General features: G+C 37.7%; 1 protein-coding gene across 6 annotated transcripts in view; it reads left to right on the top strand.

Moving 5' to 3' along the window:
- ZNF85 (zinc finger protein 85) overlaps positions 1–14,807 on the top strand; it is a 17,041-nt gene extending 2,234 nt beyond the window's left edge. Inside the window, exons 2-4 of one of the 6 annotated variants that reach the window (XM_011978540.1) lie at positions 8,327–8,453; positions 8,948–9,029; positions 12,838–14,804. In XM_011978540.1, the coding sequence (XP_011833930.1) occupies positions 8,993–9,029; positions 12,838–14,396 (1,596 nt within the window). In that variant the 5' untranslated portion in view covers positions 8,327–8,453; positions 8,948–8,992 and the 3' untranslated portion in view covers positions 14,397–14,804. Of the gene's footprint in view, positions 1–8,326; positions 8,458–8,928; positions 9,030–10,664; positions 11,347–12,837 lie in introns of those variants that run through there. The other 5 variants (XM_011978537.1, XM_011978536.1, XM_011978541.1 and 2 more) reach the window with 5 other exon arrangements.
- Positions 14,808–16,029: the final 1,222 nt, after the last annotated feature.

The following is a 16,029-nucleotide window of genomic DNA, read 5'->3' as shown; positions in this document are numbered from 1 at the left end:
GATTGACTTCACCCAACCCAGCTTCTATTTCTTGGAGACACATTGCTGGTCAGCCAGTCAGATGCTGGTATTGAGAGAAAAATGCAGAAATAATTTTTACCCCCTGGATTCTCTAAGGTTTGTGAAAGAACAAATAGTATCCCAAAAGACAGAAAAAAGTCACCCCAGTGAGATGGTGCAAGAACTTGCAAAGTAAAATGCACTTGGGGCAGTCACTGGGGTATAGTGCAGTGTCTCTTGAGAGGCTGGTCATTGAGAACTTTAGTGAGCAGGAGTGGGTGGGAGAATCTTTCAAGTGATTGAGTGGCCTGACTTGACACATAGGTCAGACACATGTGTTTTCTAATCAGCACTGTCACTCCGTGGGTTTGTCACCTTGAAAAGATTTGTTCACTTATTTTGACTTCAGCTTCTTTTAATTGTAAATTGCATTTAATTAGTGAAGTTTAAAAGGCACAAAAATGTTTGCACAGGGCGTAAAAGAAGTGGGTTTTAGAAAAAAAATTAAAATCTAATCATATATTCCATTTAAGAATTCTCATTTACCTTTTCCTTTGTCAGTGTGAGTTTAAAATTTTTCTCAAGCGTGCTTGTGGCTGGGTGATTCTAAACAGAATTCCAAGTCTCAGCTTTTAGAATGTTATCAAGGAGAAAATTAAGAAAAGTCTCTCTTCCATTTTGGCTGTAGAAAATAAATAGATTTCCATAAGAGAATGTGGTGTATAATTGGTGAGTTACATAGATTCATGAAAACATCAATTTTTCTTTTTGCAGGGCAAAGTTGTGGCAGTGAATATTTCTGTCCCATATCCTGTTATCTTGATTTTTAAGTTTCATGCTAAATTTTATGAGATGAAACTTGGTACCTCTTAGAAGGTACCTCTTAGAAGTGTTCCCATGACGGGTTGTTTACTACATGATCTTTTATAGAAATAATAAAATAATATGTTCATTGTTGAAAAGGAATAGGTGCGTTTGCTTTTCTAATTGAGGTATAAAATGTAAGCACCAAAAATTTCCTTTTTTTATATGAACACGATGTTTGAGTGATTTCATTGGAGTTTTCAGTTTCCAAAACCAAGGGAATAAATCTGATGTGGAAATTAAAGCTTGAACCCAGTGACTGCAACCTAAGGCTAATATTAAGCCTACAATAAAAGGTTATTAAATGCCCAGTTAGTTCTTTCTGGGGAGCCTCCCCTGCAGATGTCCCAGCCTGCTCACCCCAGCCATGGAAGAAGTCTTTATCCTAAGAGAATCTCCAAAGCCCTGGAAAGCTGGGGCCCCACCGGCACATGCAGTTAAGGTTAAGATGAAAGGAAACTGGGAGTCTTACTGATGAGAAACTTTTTTATTGTTTTGAGGCACTTTCTAGACTTTGTAAAATAAAACAAAGTTAGATTTGTGTAAAAAAAAAAAAAATGAATTCCAGAGGAATATTGCAACAGGAGGAAGTACCAACTATATAATCTTTATGGCTTGCAAAGTTTAGGCAGACAAAGGCTTTGTTTCCTAGGGAGGCGCATAAAAGTTTAGAAAAAAGGTGGGAGGGGAATGGCAAATGGAGAGGGAAAAAAATCAGATTTTAGATCAGAGAATGTTTTACCCTGAAGTCAGCATGTTTGTAGGAGGGACATAAAATGGGGTTGTATGTTGACTCACACTCAGGGTAGCTCAAAGTTCAGGAGCCTGTGGGAAAAAAAAATAAAGTTAAGTGAAGTTTGATTAAGAAGTATTTTATTTCTGTGCATGGTGGCTCACGCCTGTAATCCTAGCACTTTGGGAGGCTGAGGTGGGCATTTCACCTGAGGTCAGGAGTTTGAGACCAGCCTGACCAACACAAAGAAACCCTGTCTCTACTAAAAATACAAAATTAGCCGGGCATGGTGGTACATGCCTGTAATCCCAGCTACTCGGGAGGCTGAGGCAGGAGAATCCCTTGAACCCAGGAGGTGGAGGTTGTGGTGAGCCGATATCGTGCCATTGCACTCTGTCTCAAAAAAAAAAAAAATTAAAAAAATAAATAAAGTATTTTATTTAGACCAGTGAAGACAAATTCTAACACCTACTCAAAAATTCAGCTGATTTTTTTAATGAGAAAAGGAAGAAAATGTATAGAGTATATATCTGGCTATGTGATAGGTAAGAAAAGGGAGCACCTTCTAAGTCATAATAAGAAGGGTGTTTCTGGCCAGGTGTGGTGGCTCACGCCTGTAATCCCAACACTTTGGGAGGCCGAGGCGTGAGGATCACGATGTCAGGAGTTCAAGACCAGCCTGACCAAGATGGTGAAACCCTGTCTCTACTAAAAATACAAAAATTAGCCGGGCGTGGTGGTATGTGCCTGTAGTCCCAGCTACTTGGGAGGCTGAGGCAGAAGAATCTCTTGAAGCAGGAGGCAGAGGTTGCAGTGAGCCGAGATCGTGCTACTACACTCCACCCTGGCGACAGAGCAAGACTCCGTATGAGGGGAAAAAAAAAAAGTGTTTATTTTCATAAACTGTTGCTGGAGCACACAAAGGATGAATGTTATTAATCACAGCTATTTTCCAGGATTATGTATGTTTCATTTTTCCCCACCTCTTTTCTTTATCCTCTACATTTCTTTCATTTGACTTTTTCTGGGTTGTATCTTTTATAATAAACCAGTAAACATAACTACAGTGTTTGCTGAGTTCTGCGAGTAGCTCTATCAAATTATTGAACTAGAGGGAGGTTATGGGAATCCCCACATTTTAAACTACTAGTAGCTCAGAAGCATAGATGGGCCTATGGGGTTTGTGACTGGCATCTGTAATGAGGACAATGTTGTGGGACTGAACCCTGAATCAGGGTCTGTGCTGACTCTGGGTGGTGTCAGAATTCAAATTTCAGATAATTAGTAGGTATTGGAGAATTGCTTAGTGTTCAGCAAACTCTACAGATTTGATACCAGAAAAAAGATATAACAGAGGCCTGGCCTCGAATGGAACTCTGGGTGTCTGGAAATGGGAGGCTCTGCTCTCATGTACACAGGCTGTCACACTACCCATTGTCTTGTGATTCCAGGTCTCCTCCCAGGGTGACTGTGGACTGAAAACTTGGAGGAAAGGACCTCTGATGACAGACCCCCTTTTCTTGCCGCTGCCACCACAGGAGTCCCACCCACTCACAAACACACACTAGACATTGACGTATCCACATCCCTCTCAAGACTAGTCATCATCCTCGGGACTTTTACCACATCATTGTGGATCCTAGTGTTTCTTGCCAAAATCCCACAAGAGTGCCTACAATTCTCCTGGCATATCCCAACCCCCAGACACTGAATCTGCAGCAGCAAACTGTTTTCTCCACCAAGCTAGAGTTCTGGACCACCTGTTCATAATCCCATCTGCCTGCACAGGCACAAATAAATCAGTACAGCCCCACTGGGACCGCTATCTATATGTAGCAAAAACCTACAGTCCTTCCACCTACATTGTACTCTTCCCCACTCATCAGGTTTTTTTCTTTTAACTTTTGATTTTGGTTCAGGGGTACACGTGCAGGTTTCTTATATAGGTAAAATTGTGTCACGGGGGTTTGGTGTTGATTATTTTGTCACAGAGGTACTAAGCATAACACCAAACAAATATTTATTCAAATTCTCCTTGTCATCTCAGCCTCCACCCTTACTAGGCCTCATTGTCTGTTGTTTCTTTTTTGTGTGTACGTGTTCTTATAGAGCTCTTACTTTTTTTTTTTTGAGATAGAGCCTTGCTCTGTCACCCAGGCTAGAGTACAGTGACAGAATTCACCAGACAAAAACTCTGATCTCTTTTTTTTTTTTTGAGACAGAGTCTTGCTCTGTCACCCAGGCTGGAGTGCAATCGCACGATCTCAGCTCACTGCAACTTCTGCCTCCCAGGTTCAAGCAATTCTTCTGCTTCAGCTTCCCAACTAGCTGGGACTCCAGGTGCACACCACCACACCTGGCTAATTTTTGTATTTTTAGTAGAGACAGGGCCTCGCCATCTTGGCCAGGCTGGTCTTGAACTCCTGACCTTGTGGTCCTCCCACCTCAGCCTCCAAAAGTGCTGGGATTACAGGCATGAGTCACTGCACCCAGCCTATTTCTATTTATTTTACCTTGCTAAGAATACATATATATCTTATAATATCTTATAATAAAATTACCCTAGAAAACCTTAAAATATTTCTTTAAATTTCTGATTAGTATATGTTGTAAAATTGAGGGGGCAGTGGCTTAAAAAGATTAAAATTACACAAACTCTGGGATTTAAGTTTCTGTTAGGTAAGCTTAGGCAAAACAGAACTGGAAATACCCCAGTGGCATAGAGAACATAATTCTACACAGAGTCCTCTCCATGCCCCAGTTCTGTTTAGATTTAACCTATTTGGAGGCCTTATTTAGGTCTGGCCCCACTCTGGAGTCTTGCCTCACACAATTTGTTAGAAGAAATCAGAGTTTTGGGCCAGGCGTGGTGGCTTACGCCTGTAATCCCAGCACTTTGGGAGGCCAAGGTGGGCAGATCATAATGTCAGGAGTTTGAGACCAGCCTGACCAACATAGTGAAACCCAATCTCTACTAAAAAAAAAATACAAAAATCACTCTGATGTGCTAGTGTGCACCTGTAATCCCAGTTACTTGGGAGGCTGAGGCAGGAGAGTCTCTTGAACCCAGGAGGTGGAGGTTACAGTGAGCTGAGATCATGCCATTGCACTCCAGCCTGGGTGACAGGGCAAGACTCCGTCTCAAAAAAAAAAAAAAGAAGACAAGATCAGAGTTTTTGTCTGGTGAATCCTGCTGCCTTTCTAGAGATAGTGCTCACAATCTCCTAAAACCCCAAAACAGATAAATGATAAAAATAAAGTATGTATTTTAGGGTCTTAATTTTAAATTTTTTTTATTAAAACCAGTGCTTGCAGAAACATTCTGTTTAACAACTTGTTTTCTACTTTTGCAAATCCAGTAGTTGCTCTGCAAGTCACATAAAATTAAATATAAATATGGTAAAAACTTCTCTAAAATACATTAAACCTTCCTTTCTGTATTCTCATCTGTCTGTATTTAGCTTTTCTTCTATGCAATTAAAAAAAAAATCAATGACAGAGAAACAAGAACAAATAGAAAGGCTGGGCTCTTTATTTAAATCCTAAGAATTATTAAACAACAACAGCTTTCAGGGTGTTATGATGATGAAATCACGTAATGTGTTATTGCCAACACAGTGCTCTTTAACATCCTTTTGAGTACATAGTTCCCACTTAATGTATCTTGCATTAGTACATGTGTACATGTTGTTGCCAAATGCAGGCTTATTCAGACATTGCTGCCTTCTGTTTCCTCTGTAAACTTTAATGAACCAGCAAAGAATATGATACTTTAGGATGGAGATGGGTTTTATTTATTTATTTATTTAGAGACAGAGTTTCGCTCTTGCTGCCCAGGCTGGAGTGCAATGGCATGATCTCAGCCCACCACAACCTCTGCCTCCCGGGTTCAAGTGATTCTCCTGCCTCAGCCTCCCGAGTAGCTGGGATTACAGGCAATCACCACCACATCTGGCTAATTTTTTGTATTTTTAGTAGAGAGACTGGGTTTCTCCATGTTGGTCGGGCTGGTCTCAAACTCTCAACCTCATGTGATCCGCCTGCCTCGGCCTCCCAAAGTGCTGAGATTACAGGCATGAACCACCGCGCCTGGCAGAGATGTGTTGTCTTTATTTGTACCAGAAGTATTTGGTTGTGACAAGAGGGCTGAGTGTAAGGGACCCTGTGCTGTGTCTGCTTTCTCTAATGCTAATAATGAGCCCAGGGGGAGCAACATCAGCATTGACAGGGGACTTGTTTAAAACCCCATTCATGGACCCTTTCCAAACCTGCAGAATCACATTACATAGAGTGAAGTCGAAATTACCAAGTGATTTATAAGCTCATTAAGGCTTGAGAGGCAATGCTTAGCTAAGTGGTTATCAGCCCAGGCTTCTCATTAGGATTCCATGGCTAATTTGCAGAAATCTCTTTACTTGTGCCCTTTCCATGGATTCTGTTTATTGTTCTGGGGGAAAGCATCTGTGTTGTAGTAATGAAGTGCTTCATGTGACTCTAAGTTGAGGCCAGAATCAAGTATGAGGTGTTCCAGGTACATTGATGTGTTAAGTTCTACCTTTGCACTAAAGGGTGGCCACAGGACTCTTTCTGTTTGGGTTTGGTAGGGACAGGGCAATGTGGCCCATATTTTCTTTTCCTTTTCTTTCTTTTTTTTTTGAGATGGAGTTTCACTGGAGTGCAGTGGTGCGATCTCAGCTCACCGCAACCTCTGCCTCCTGGGTTCAAGCGATTCCCCTGCTTCAGTCTCCCTAGTAGTTGGGACTACAGGCGCATGCCCCTACGCCTGGCTAATTTTTTGAATTTTTAGTAGAAACGGTGTTTCATTGTGTTAGCCAGGATGGTCTCAATCTTCAGACCTCATGATCTGCCTGCCTCGGCCTCCCAAAGTACTGGGATTACAGGATTGAGCCACCAAGCCGAGCCATGGCCCATATTTTCATTATTGTAGCGGAAATTGCTGATGTCTGTGACAGGGGAGGGCACCTGAGAACAGGAAAAGTGAAACGTATTTTGATCTCCATGGAGCAGCTCATTGTTCCTGAATCTCTTCTGTTATAAAGGACAGAAATGAGTGAGCTTTTTCTGCCGGTCTTGATCCTTCTGCCTGTGGGTGTCGTGGTAGCAGATAAGCAGGCGATGCTGACATCTTTAAAGACATATTCTCAACATGCAGCTGTAATTTGTTCAAAGAATCTCATCTGAAAAGGATTCCCAGAAAAGAAGGAGAAAGAAGAAAAAATGGCTTTTTTTTTTTTTTAAGCAAAACGTGTCTCAGATCAAGAGCTGTGTCCACTGTGCCTCCTAGAATGCCGTGCACATCATTACTTCTCTATTGTATTATTCCTCCCTAAAGAGTTTATTTTAACTACTTTTAAAACATTTTGTGATAGTCAAGGGTGTCTGAAAAATATTTGTTTCTATATACCAGAGCCCTTTCTACATTCTTCACATTGTGGCTTCTTATATGCCATGCAGAATTCCTACCACGAATTTATAATCTGCACTATTAAAAATGTTCCCTTTGGCACTGTTGAACGTGAAAAGGTGTGGATACTCAAGATTTCTATTGGCGGAAAGCTGGAGTCGTTTGTAAAGATGGAAAACATGTAATGTTGAGGTTCCATCTGTATTCTCCATTACCTCTATGCAAAACAGGATCAAGGAAATGCTTAGTTAAACAAAATGACATTTATTACCCAGAAAGTTCTAAACAAAAATTGTCAGGAGATACCTGCTCTCTAGGGTGCTAAAGAAAGATGACTTAAAATTGCTATTACAAATTATAGAACAGGGAAGATATCTGTATCCTGAACTTTGCATAAAACTGATTTTTTAATGTTAAAATTCAGACTGTAATTTAGTTTTGGAGGGGCAGTATCATAGCCATGATGCTGTGTCATTCCGTGTGCATCAGCACATCATAAAAATTTGTCCTAGTGCAGTTCATGTTAATGATTCACTTGGTTAAAGAGTTCTCTGACAGATTTTATCACTATAGAGTTAATTATTTTTCTCTTCATTATTATCTTAATGCAGCTAATGTACATAAACCATCACAGTTAATTCAGCAGCTGCCCTTTTTTCTTAGTTTTTTGGGGGTTTGTTTGGTTTTTTTTTTTTTTTTTTTTTTTGCATATATCTGTCTTTGGAAAGGCAAAGCTCTTAACTTTGTTTACAGGCCAGAAAAATTAGGAAAAACACAGGACTCTTCCCCTTACTGGATGTTTGACAAAATATTATTCTTGACCAAAAACATTGACCTTACTGGTGAGCTTGTTAGAAATTCAGACAATCAGACTTTATTCCAGATCATCTGAAAAAACAACCTGCGTTAACAAGTTCTCCAGTTTATTGTACACATTAAAATTTAAAAAGTACCTTCTAATTCAACCTGTCTTTTCCATCTGAAAAACATACACAATTCATTCTCTACAATGCATATACAGCACTCAAAAAATATACATTTTTATGCCCTTAATTTTATACAATGTCATCCAGAAAAGTATCATGTATACACTGATATTGTGGATCTTATGCCACTCTCTTTTCTTAGAGTTAAAAAATACATTAGAGAATATTTCTAAATAATAGAAAATTATTTTATTTTATAATTTTAGTTCCTCCTATAAGTCAGAAAATTACCTTTACTCTCTCATTTCACCTTGAGTCAAATTAAAAATGCTTTTCGTAACCACTTGGTAATCGTGTGTATGTGTGTGTATTTTTCAGGGACCATTGACATTTAGGGATGTGGCCATAGAATTCTCTCTGAAGGAGTGGCAATGCCTGGACACGGCACAGCGGAATTTATATAGAAATGTGATGTTAGAGAACTACAGAAACCTGGTCTTCCTGGGTGAGCATAACTTCAATACACAATTCCTAATATACCCTAAAGGTGTTATTTCTTTTCTTTGTGGAATGTTTTTTTGGTAAAGTGTGCTTTGCATACATTAGTTTCAGATCCCTGTTTTCAAGAAAACCTTGAGGATTAATACATGTAGAAAAGAATTTGTTCAAGATGTTTCATTTTTACCTTAACTTTCCAAATTCCTGAGCTAATCTGTATCCTTCACTCTAGATTACTAAATTCCACAAATTTCGTGGCATAAAATATTTTTGCCCATACCTTAAAATGTAATTGCCAACACCAATTTTTGATTCAATAGTACTGGATAGTAAAACTAAGAACCTACAAATCAAAAATATTTTTTAAGTATTTGGAAATGTCTGTTATAAATTAGTATTTTGGGATTTACTATCTAAGCACATTACTAGATTGGTCATTAGAGAAGATGAGCAGGATTTATATTATTTATTTTTAATAAAACAGGTATTGCTGTTTCTAAGCCAGACCTGATCACTTGTCTAGAGCAAGGAAAAGAGGCCTGGAGTATGAAGAGACATGAGATCATGGTGGCCAAATCCCCAGGTAGGTGAAAGTGAAAATTAATACAATAGACAGCAGAGATGAGAGGTCCAAAGGTCAAGGAGAATACCAGTCCTTAAAATGTGATTTCGGAAACTGTTCCAAAGAAAATAGTTTCTCGGAAGCCTGAGGTTTCTTTCTTTTTTCTTTTCTTTTCTTTTTGTTCTTTTCTTCTTTCTTTTTTTTTTTTTTTTTTTTTTTTTTGCCCTCACATGGGGGCATCTTCTGCTTTCCCTTTGGTGATCTTCAAGTTTACAGTTAGAGCCAAAGTCCTTTTTGTGGCATATAAGAGACTGCACAGTCTGACTGTTTTTCATTGTTTTGGGGGACACACAAATATCTGCATAATTTTGAAAAACTCTCTGTTAAACAATTTTTTAAATTCTATTTTTGCATCATGTTTGAAATGTGTGAGTAGTGGTTTCTGTTCCATTGAGGGGGTTTTTTTGTTCATTTTTCTGCACATTCCATCCTGTTTGTATTACTACAGTCTTGAAATAGAGTTTGAAATTATAAAGTATGATGCCCCTATGCTTTGTTCTTTTACCTCAAGATTGCTTTGGCTATTCAAAGTTTATTGTAGTTTCATGTATGTTTTAGAATTGTATTTTTCATTACCGTAAAAACTGCCACTAGATTTTTTTTTTTTTCACTCTTTGTTACCCAGGCTGAAATTCTATGGTGTGATCTCGGCTCACTGCAACCTCCACCTCAGGGTTTCTCCATGTTGGTCAGGCTGGTCTCAAACTCCTGACCTCAGGTGATCCACCTGCCTTGACCTCTCAAAGTGCTAGGATTACAGGTGTGATCACCACGCCTGGCCGCCACTAGAATTTTGATAGGGAGTTTATTGAATCTATAGGTTACTTTGTGTAACATGGCACTTTAACAATATTTATTCTTTCAATCCATAGACATGAAATATTTTAAAATTTATTTGTGTCTTCTCTAGTTTCTTTCTATGATATCTTATATTTTCCAGTGTAAAAATGTTTTACCTCTTTGGTTAAATTTGTTCTCAGAAATTTATTATTTTGATGCTATTATAAATAGATTGTTTTCTTTATCAGATAGTTTGTTTTAAATATATGGAACCATAATTTATACTTGTATGTTAATTTTATATTTTGCTAATTTACTGAGTGTATTTATTAGTTTAGACAGGTTTTAATGTACTATGGTTGATGGTTTTCTATATATAAGATTATATGATCTACAACCAGCAACTTTTACTTATTTGTCTTCAGTTTCAATGGCTTTAAATTTTTTTTTTTACTAATTCTGCCACATACTTCCAGTGCTATATTAAAATGGAAGCATTGACAATAGTATTGGGAATGGGTGCTTGATGTCACAAAAATCCTTTGAGAGACAAAGGATCTCTCAGCAAGGCTAGTTTACTTTCTGCAGAAAGAGTACACTCGCGAACAGTTTTGCCACAAGAATGCACTGAACAAAGGAGACAGGGTCACTTATAACCTGATGTGTTCACCCTACTGCTGTGTCCGGTTTCCACTGGCTACAACGGGACCTCACATTCTGTATTTGTCCCAATTGGCTAGCAACTTAGAACTTTCTAAAAGAGGCAAAGGCAGAGGAGAACAAAGGAAGGAGGGAGCAACTTGTGGAATGCTGAGAAAGGTGAAAACACTTCCAAATAAGGAATATTAACAGGCTATGACCTAATGCTTGCTTGGACCAGTATAAGCATGCCAGGGCAAATATTTAGGCTAAAATGTGGGAGCTAAGAACACAAAGTACATTGATTAGTTTATTATGGCTAGCAGATATCTAAGAATGTTAGCACAGGTCTTTGAATACATTTTGATTCTAAGAGAAGTTACTATTTATTCCTAATTAGATGAGGAGAAAAGTCCCTTTGAAGAGGAACCTCTATTTCACATTTTACAATGAGCACAATATAGTTTTGCATTGGTGTGTATGAATTTGAATGAGCAAACAGCTCTTCAGGTTTTGTTTTGTTTTGTTTTGTTTGTTTGTTTGTTTTGAGACGGAGTCTCGCTCTGTCACCAGGCTGGAGTGCAGTGGCACGATCTCGTCTCACTGCAACCTCTGCCTCCTGGGTTCAGGTGATTCCCCTGCCTCAGCCTCCCAAATAGCTGTGACTACAAGTGTGCACCACCACACCTGGACAATTTTTTTGTATCTTAGTAGAGACAGAGTTTCACCGTATTGGCCAGGCGGGTCTCAAACTCCTGACCTCATGATCCACCTGCCTCATCCTCCCAAAGTGCTTGAATTATAGGCATGAGCCTCCGCGCCTGGCCCTCTTCAAGTTTTTATAAAACGGTTTCAGAAGGTTAAGATCTTCTGTTGGGCCCCCAGGGTGATGGGATGCCCTCTGGGTTTATAGTTCAGAGGAGTTGTAGCTTAATCACAAGGCTTCTGGGTCTGCACTAGGGTCTACCTTTAGTTGGTTTGTTATAAGAGGCTTGGGTAGCTGTAACTGCCTTTTTATTTTTGGACAGACTGAATATCCTTCAGGACTTCTGTATATAGGGCAGACACTAGCACAGGTTTCTGCAGTCAAGTCTAATAATGGCAGTGCCAGTATACTTTTTAAACTAATTTCAGGACTATTACAAAATCACACAATTTCCTTCTGGCTTGCAAACTTTTCATGACAAATTTACTGGTTATCTCATAAGACTATGCTTATAAATGACACATCACTTTTATCTTGCAGCTTTCAGGATTCTCTACTTGTTTGTGACTTGAAATTGCACTTATGTATGTGTTTGTTAAAAATATCTTTGTATGTATTCTAGTTTGTTGAGCTTCTTCATTTTTACATCATTTTTTCTTATATTAAATTTTTTTGTATTTTTCACTTCCACAATTTCTGTTTTTTTATATTTTTAATATTTTGTTATCCTCATTCTTCTGATTTTCAATAGCTCTCTGTGTTTCTATTTTCCTCATTGAATATTATTCAGGTTTTTAAAACTAATTTGTATATGTTTATTTTTAATGGTAGCTTTCTGAAATTTTTATATTTCTGATGGGGGTATGTTGCCCTAATATTTTGTATACATTGTAATCTTTCATTGAAATTTAGACATTAAAAACAAACTACCTGTAACAATCTTCATATTATAGCTTTGTCCTGGCATAGTCTGAAACCAATGGTCTTGGATAGAGATTCTGAGAGTTTCTCTAACATATTCTTAGGATGTGTCTTGTCTGGAATATTTTAGGTTTTTTTAGTTAAAGGAGTTTGTTCATGTTTCTTCTTAATAGTCAGTAATCATTTGCTACAACTATTTCCTGCCTATAGTATTGCAGTCTCTTCGCTACTGTAGCATTTACCTTTGATCTCACCAGACTCAAAACTGCCATTCCAATGCCTATACCATTTATTTCAGTACAGAAACCAGTGTCTGGAAAAGTCCCTGGAAATCAGAAATAAAAATGTTTTTGCCACTATTTTTCTTGTCTTTTATAAAAGAAACCAGGAGTTGCCAATTTACTTCTAAAGGCACTCTGTTACATTGGGCAGCAGAAAGAGCTATGTTGTAAATGTAATAAACTGTTTTTTTCCTATGTGGCTCTTTGCATTATGCTCACCTGGGGCACTGCACACACTTAACTCATTTATAAATTTTCCACAGATGTATTTTGGTCAGTATGTTTTTGTTACATTTATATGTCTATGAAGCATTTAGGGCCTATGGTATTTTGCTGTGCCATCTTACTTAATGTAGTTTGTTTAGTTTTATATGTTACATTTGTAAACTGTCTTCATCTAAGTCTAGCAAGTGGAGTAATATGTCATTTTTATTTCTTTCAGTTATGTGTTCTCATTTTGCCCAAGACCTTTGGCCAGAGCAGAATATAAAAGATTCTTTCCAAAAAGCGACACTGAAAAGATATGGAACGTGTAGACATGAGAATTTGCCATTAAGAAAAGGCTGTGAAAGTGTGGATGAGTGTAAGATGCACAAAGGAGGTTATAATGGACTTAACCAATGTCTCACAGCTACCCAGAGCAAAATATTTCAATGTGATAAATATGTAAAAGTCATTCATAAATTTTCAAATTCAAACAGACATAGGATAAGACATACTAAAAAGAAACCTTTCAAATGTAGAGACTGTGGCAAATCATTTCGAATGATTTCATGCCTAACTCAACATAGCAGAATTCATACTAGAGTAAATTCCTACAAATGTGAAGAATGTGGAAAAACCTTTAACTGGTCCTCAACTCTTACTAAACATAAGAGAATTCATACGGGAGAGAAACCCTACAAATGTGAAGAATGTGGTAAAGCTTTTAACCAGTCCTCAAATCTTATTAAACATAAGAAAATTCATACTGGAGAGAAACCCTACAAATGTGAAGAATGTGGCAAAGCTTTTAACCGATCCTCAACTCTTACTACCCATAAGATAATTCATACTGGAGAGAAACCCTACAAATGTAAAGAATGTGGTAAAGCTTTTAACCGATCTTCAACTCTTACTTCCCACAGAAAAATTCATACTGGAGAGAAACCTTACAAATGTGAAGAATGTGGCAAAGCCTTTAAGCAGTCCTCAAACCTAACTACACATAAGATAATTCATACTGGAGAGAAACCCTACAAATGTAAAAAATGTGGAAAAGCCTTTAACCAGTCTGCACACCTTACTACACACAAGATAATTCATACGGGAGAGAAACCCTACAAATGTGAAAAATGTGGAAAAGCCTTTAATCATTTCTCACACCTTACTACACATAAGATAATTCATACTGCAGAGAAACCTTACAAATGTAAAGAATGTGGTAAAGCTTTTAAACACTCTTCCACCCTTACTAAACATAAGATAATTCATACTGGAGAGAAGCCCTACAAATGTAAAGAATGTGGAAAAGCTTTCAACCAATCCTCAAAACTTACTGAACATAAGAAAATTCATACTGGAGAGAAACCCTATGAATGTGAAAAATGTGGCAAAGCTTTTAACCAGTCCTCAAATCTTACTAGACATAAGAAAATTCATACTGAAGAGAAACCTTACAAATGTGAAGAATGTGGCAAAGGTTTTAAATGGCCCTCAACCCTTACTATCCATAAGGTAATTCATACTGGAGAGAAACCATACAAATGTGAAGAATGTGGCAAAGCTTTTAACCAATCCTCAAAACTTACTAAACATAAGAAAATTCATACTGGAGAGAAACCCTACACATGTGAAGAATGTGGCAAAGCCTTTAACCAGTCCTCAAACCTTACTAAACATAAGAGAATTCATACTGGAGAAAAACCTTACAAATGTGAAGAATGTGACAAAGCTTTTAAATGGTCCTCAGTCCTTACTAAACATAAGATAATTCATACCGGAGAAAAATTACAAATGTGAAAATTATGGCAAAGCTTTTAAGCAATTCACAAGTCTTATTAAACATAAGAAAATTTATACTGGAGAGAAACCCTACTAACCTGAAAGATATGACAATAATTTTGACACCACCTCAAACTTACAAGCATAAAAGTAATCATACTGGTGAGAAATTCTAAAAATGTGAAGAATGTGACAGTCTTTAAATGGTTGTCACACTTTATTTTAGGTAAGATAATTCATACTGGAACAAACTACAAGTGCGAACAATGTGGCAAAGCTTAATTTATGCTCATACCTTATTGCACAGAAAAGAATTTATACTTGAGAAAAATTATACAAATATAAAGAGTGTGGAAAAGCCATTAATATCTGCTCACATCTTATTCAGCATCAGAAAGTTAATACTTAATAAAAGCATTATAAATGCAATTACTGTCGAAAAAGCATTCAGAAAATATAAGCCTTTAATGTGAAAAAGAGTAATCATTTTGAAGACAAACACGGCAAATATAAAGAGGGTTGTAGTACCTTGTATCACAAATCTTACTGTACTGATTTTGTACTAGAGGAAACCCCTGAAGCAGTCGCTTAAACTTTGTTTAACATCAGAGAATTTTTTTTTTTGAGATGGAATTTCGCTGGTTATCCAGGCTGGAGTGTAATGGCGTGATCTCGGCTCCCCGCAACATCTGCCTCCCAGGTTCAAGCGATTCTCCTGCTCCAGCCTCCCGAGTAACTGGGATTACAGGCATGTGCCACCATGCCTGGATAATTTTGTATTTTTGGAAGAGACGGGGTTTCTCCATGTTGGTCAGACTCATCTCAAACTGCTGATCTTAGGTGATCCGCCCACCTCAGCTTCTCAAAGTGCTGGGATTACAGGCGTGAGCCACCACACCTGGCCAACATCAGAGAATTTATATTTGAGAAAAACCCTGCAAATGTAACAAATTTTGAAAGACCTTTTCAAAAACTACAGCTTAAAAAGCAGCAGAGGATTCATACTAAAATATATTTTTGCAGATGCAGTAGATATAAAAATATATTTAATCCGAAGTTTATGTAAATATCAGAGGATTCACAGTAGAAATATCTAAGGCGCTGGCACTTCAGACACTACACTAAATCTGAGTGCTGAGTATAGAAAATAATCCAAAACTAAATTTGGTGGATAAATTATTTGTATATAACTTTAAAAGAAGTAGAACATTTTTTGCAGAGTTTTCATTACATTCAAAGTATACTTTTTTCCCTTAAGAAAATTACAGGTTTTTTGAAAAGCAAATAGTCATGTAATTCAATTTTCAAATTACTTCATGCTCGCTCTTCTTCATTGCTATTATATTCACATGTGAAAGCATGTGATCACTTGTTGCTGCATCAAAGACATGAGATTTTTTTTTTTATTAGGTGGTCAGTATTTATGACCTTTTCTATTAAAGAATAAGAACATTAGGCTGGGTGTGGTGGTTCACGCCTGTAATCCCAGCACTTTGGGAAGCCGAGACGGGTAGATCATGAGGTCAGGAGTTTGAGACCAACCTGGCCAATATGGTGAAACCCCATCTACTAAAAACTACAAAAATTAGCTGTGCACTGTGGTGCACACCTGTAATCCCAGCTACTGGGGAAGTTGAGGCAGGAGAATCAC

This window comes from Mandrillus leucophaeus, unplaced genomic scaffold (assembly GCF_000951045.1).
Source record: "Mandrillus leucophaeus isolate KB7577 unplaced genomic scaffold, Mleu.le_1.0 Scaffold196, whole genome shotgun sequence".
Classification (NCBI taxonomy): Eukaryota; Metazoa; Chordata; class Mammalia; order Primates; family Cercopithecidae; genus Mandrillus; species Mandrillus leucophaeus.
This window is presented reverse-complemented; position numbering and strand designations above follow the sequence as displayed.